Source organism: Meleagris gallopavo, chromosome 10 (assembly GCF_000146605.3).
Source record: "Meleagris gallopavo isolate NT-WF06-2002-E0010 breed Aviagen turkey brand Nicholas breeding stock chromosome 10, Turkey_5.1, whole genome shotgun sequence".
NCBI lineage: Eukaryota > Metazoa > Chordata > Aves > Galliformes > Phasianidae > Meleagris > Meleagris gallopavo.
In genome coordinates this window covers 20,226,287-20,230,678 of record NC_015020.2, presented here as the reverse complement: position 1 = coordinate 20,230,678, position 4,392 = coordinate 20,226,287, and the positions used below count along the sequence as shown (strand labels likewise).

The window sequence follows — 4,392 nt, the reverse complement described above, 5'->3', positions numbered from 1 at the left end:
TGCAGTTGCAGAAATAATGCTGACTTTTTGCATCTTCTCTGACTCTTATTTTAAACATTAAGAGAAGCAGAAAAAATAGCTCATTTAAATAAATAGCCATCTCCAGCTTTTCCTTAAATTTCAGATTTTTAAATGTCCTTCCAAAAGGCCGAAAGCTTTTCTCCCCCAGAACCACCTGGCTAGCACAACTTGCCTGGGACGGCAGCCTTCCAAAAAAGCCAGAATCGGGCATCGCAGCGTCGCTCCCTGGCCCGGCATCCAGCCCTGCCCACTGCCAGAGCCTGCAGAACCGGGACCTCGCACAAAATTTAACTACTTCCATGGCCAGCCTTTCCTCCAATCTGATCACATTAGCAGAAGGAACTCCAAAGCAGTAAAAAACTCCTGAAAGTTCTCGGTTGAGTGCCTACTAATGAACAAAGGTTAACTTTATCTAAAAGGTCAAATGCCTGGTGGCTAAGGTTGTGACCTTAACAACTTAAATTGTGACCTTGCCACGTGCCTAGTATATTGCAGATTCTGATACAGATCATCTGGTAAAGGACTGGCCATAAATTAGCTTTACTGTTTGACTCCCACAAAGAAAACGGTTTGCCACAATGGTTTCCAACTTGTCATTTGATACAAGTGCAGAATAAGGGAAAACTAAAAAAGCAAACCCAAGTTTAGGGTATGAAAATGCCACCTGCTTTTAGTTAAGCAGATTAGAAACTGCAAACTGAGAGAAATACTCTAAATTTCAATACATTTTTGGTCAACCTCTAATTCAGAGAACACCGATCTTCCTTTCCTCTCCTTTCCTTTTTTTTTTTAACGAAAATGACATGTCGTTTGTGTATTTGCATATTTTTGTTTTCTCTTTCTAGCCAGTTCTTAAAGGGAATAATTGATTTCAGTAGCTTTGTGAGAAGCACTATTTAAATCTGAGCACATGTGTTCTCTTACAGATGATAGTGCCTACTGAAGAAAAAGCGTGGATTCAAAGCAATAATTATGGTACATGTTTAGAAGGAGAGGGACATCTCACTGCTGAAGTCATCTCGAATAAGGCATCTTGGAAGGGAATGCTCCCTCAAAAAAGAGAAGAAGTTTAAAAAAAAAAGAGAGAGAGAAGAAAAAGCACTACGGGTGAAAAGGTCACAATGGTTTTGGCACATATCTCCAAGCACGTTTCAGAGTCTGTGCCTCCTGCCAATACTGGCAACTTCTCAAAACTTTTAAGGAGGTAAAAACATTGTTTAGTGTTTACAAATCTTCTGTACTATAGCAGATGCTTGTCAAATCCGCTATATGTAAGTTGACCGGCCTACCTAATATCAGTGCTGGCGCCTTCCTCCCCAGAGCTACCCGGTCCATACATTGCTGGAGGCTGCCCTGATGGAGCTACAGACAAAGGACCCTTAATATTTTCCTTTTGTACCATTCCTGTTGCGCACATGGCACAAGCTGCCATTACTGCAGGTCTGCGGGAACCAATGGCTGGCAACTTGGCCAATGTTCAGGTGCAACAAAGACTGCTGGGATACCTCGGAGGGGTGAAAAAAAGAGAGGAAAAAGGGGGAAAAAAAGGTAGCCCACAGATGATGCTTCCAGCACACCTCTGTGCAGCGACTCAGGGGACGCCCGCCCCGTGATCCATCCTAAGCATCACTTTGTCCCCGTGGCGGTGCAGCAGCAAACCCACAGCACAACGAGCACAGCGTGCTGCAGCCGGAACCACGGCGCAATGTGCACTCGCTGCTCACTGCAGAGAGACCCTGCACAAATCCACAGCACCGAGGTCCCAAGCTCTGCACCAACGTTCTACAGCAAGCAGCTCCAACAATCAGTGAGGCCGCTGCCCGTTGACGATGAGCGCAGAAATACATCAGTTCGCTATCAAGGGTAGTGTTTGCCAGCAGCACGCTGATAAGATGTTATATCCCTAATCACAATATTGAACTTCTATGGTGTCTCTTGCCTGGCTGCTGCAGCAGGAAGAGAACCTCTGGCCCCTTGCAGTGCCCACGCCTGGATTTCCCCTTTTCTCCCCGTCCTGTGTCCCTGTGATCCTCCCCGCGGGCTGAACCCAGCCACTGCTTTCTGTTGGCAACCCTCACCCTGTGCAGAAGGCTGCTCTGCGCTTAGGAAATGCAATAGGGACCGGTGTTTAGCATCCTAAAAAAACTAAAAGCCTGGGGCAGAGCCCTGGCCCTGTTCTCTGCTCAGTTCACAGCAGAGGGTAATCCCCGCTCCGTGCCACATAACAAAGCACAGAGCAAATACAGCCTTTGGGCGGCAGGAAGGTGAGCGTGGTTCAATCATGGTGCGGGGCTGGGTGCTGGTTGTGGGGATGGCACGAGGAGGGCCACACGGTCAGCCCCAGTGTGGGCTGCATTGCAAGGGCATGGCAGAATTTGGAATGGCCAAAAGTTCCTATGCACTCCTCCAAAACATCGTGGTGTTGGAAACACCAACTCCCAGTGCTGCAATATGCTATGTTTTCCTGTATATTTATATATACGTGGTCTGCATGGGTATGATCCCGCCCTCACCCCCTGCTCTCCCTGCCTGCCCAGGCCCTCCACTTGCAGGCCAGCCTGAAGCCAGGCCAACTTGCATGTCCTATATTCACCCTACACACGTCCCCTCTACGTCCTGTATCGGACGACCAGGGCCCAGCACTGCACTTGCTCACGTTTTTTGCAGCACAATTGCCCATCAGAGACACGATGCCATGTTATTTTCCACCCCTGCCCTCTGCTCACCCTCTCACATATTGAGGCAACCCCAGGCAGGTGGGGGACTCCCACATTTCCCATTTCATCGCGTATAAAAACATTTCAGCCTTCCTCATGCGCAATATTATTCAACGAAGAATTCGTTTCAAGAACAGACCAAATTCTTTGTGTACACATTGTGATGTTTTTAGGCTGTCTTTTTAAAAAAAAAAAAAAGTTTAGTCTCAATTCCCCAATTTTTTACCCAAAATGACAACCTCATATTTGTTATCTGCACCTTCCAGCTGCCAAGTGGGGCTCCTCTCCCTTTCCCATCTCTCCAGGTGAGGATGCCTGGCAGCCCTGACCTCGGGTACCCCAACCCTCTGCAACCGCTTCACGTATAACTGACACAAAGTTAATTTTAGAAGTAAAACAAAAAAAAAAAAAAAATTGGAAAATTCTCCCCGCGTTCCCTCGACCGCAGAAAAAAAATAGAAAAATAAAAGAAGCCTGGATAACACTTGAGCAAAGTGCCCCAAACACCAAACTGCCATTAACCCCAGGAAAACAAGAGCTGTGCCCGGTGAAAAAGGGCAGATTTGGGGCCGCGCTCCCTCCCGCCCGCACCAAACCCGCCGGGACGCAGACGCGCGAGGTGGAGAAGTGGTATAGAAAGGCACTTACCTGCGGCGTGCACAAAGTATGCCAAATATAAATCGAGTTCCTTAACAGAAACTCCTATATGGTGGGGCTGTACGCACAGCCCGGGGTTAGAGCACTGTGGGGACTTTACAAGGCGCTCGCCATCAGTACTTTCGAGCGGAATACCTTTAAATAAAATCACCATAACGAGGTCCAACCTCCAGACCTTATCTGCCTGGCGAAGGCAGTCAATTCTTCTCATCTTGCCCTTCTGGTCTGGATTGGAAAGGACGCAACACGGAGGCTTTTTTCCTGTGACTGTGAGAACAAAATCCTCCCGAAATTCAGGCCTGATATCTTTCCGAAGCTTTGCCAGAAGTCTGGACGCCCATTTCTGCTTTACCTCGGGTTTTTCACTTAAGAGTTCGTCCTTCACGGCCCTCTCTTCCTCTTTTGACATGCGTTTCTCATGTTTTTTGAAGTATTTTCTCTTTCGGGCTTGCAGGTTGAACCATGTGTATGCAAACGCTCGGACGTGAGGCAGAAGTGCTTCGATGAAGGGATGAAATTCATCCTGAAAAAGTCACAGAGAAGCGTCGGTGTCACGCAAAGCACAGCGAGGCCCGAAGAGAGCCGAGCGGCCCCGACCCCCCGAAAGGCAAAGCGGGGCCAGGATTGGGCCCTCAGCCCCAGTTTGGTGGAGAAAAGGGCGGAAGGAGTTAAAGGCACGGGGCCGACTGGGTGCGAGGACTCGGCCGCTTGCAGCGCGTATCTCCCTCTGCTCCCTCCCTGACCCCGCTGCTTGCGGCGTCGCCAGCGTGTGCCCGCCAATTTGGCAAATTTGGAACGCTCGGATGCCAATCCCTGTTTGTGTGGGGAAGTCTGAAGTATAGTGAAACTTTCCCAAAGATATACTTGGAAATGGCAGCGCGCTGTACAGTAACGCGCAAACGGAGCCGCACGTGCAAACACGGCCGCGGTGCTCTGCTTGGAGGACGGAGCACCACGGCCAGCCAGCTGAAATCTTAGAAAACACTGAATATTATTA

The 4,392-nt window shown here is 48.8% G+C and overlaps 1 protein-coding gene across 1 annotated transcript; it reads right to left on the bottom strand.

Annotated features, from left to right (window-relative positions):
- Positions 1-3,197: 3,197 nt before the first annotated feature.
- LOC100549275 (nuclear factor 1 A-type-like) lies at positions 3,198-3,924 on the bottom strand (the record flags this gene model as incomplete). Its single annotated transcript, XM_031554983.1, has 1 exon — positions 3,198-3,924. A coding segment is annotated over one exon (669 nt), but the record flags the coding sequence as incomplete, so codon positions are not given.
- Between the last annotated feature and the right edge of the window lie 468 nt (positions 3,925-4,392).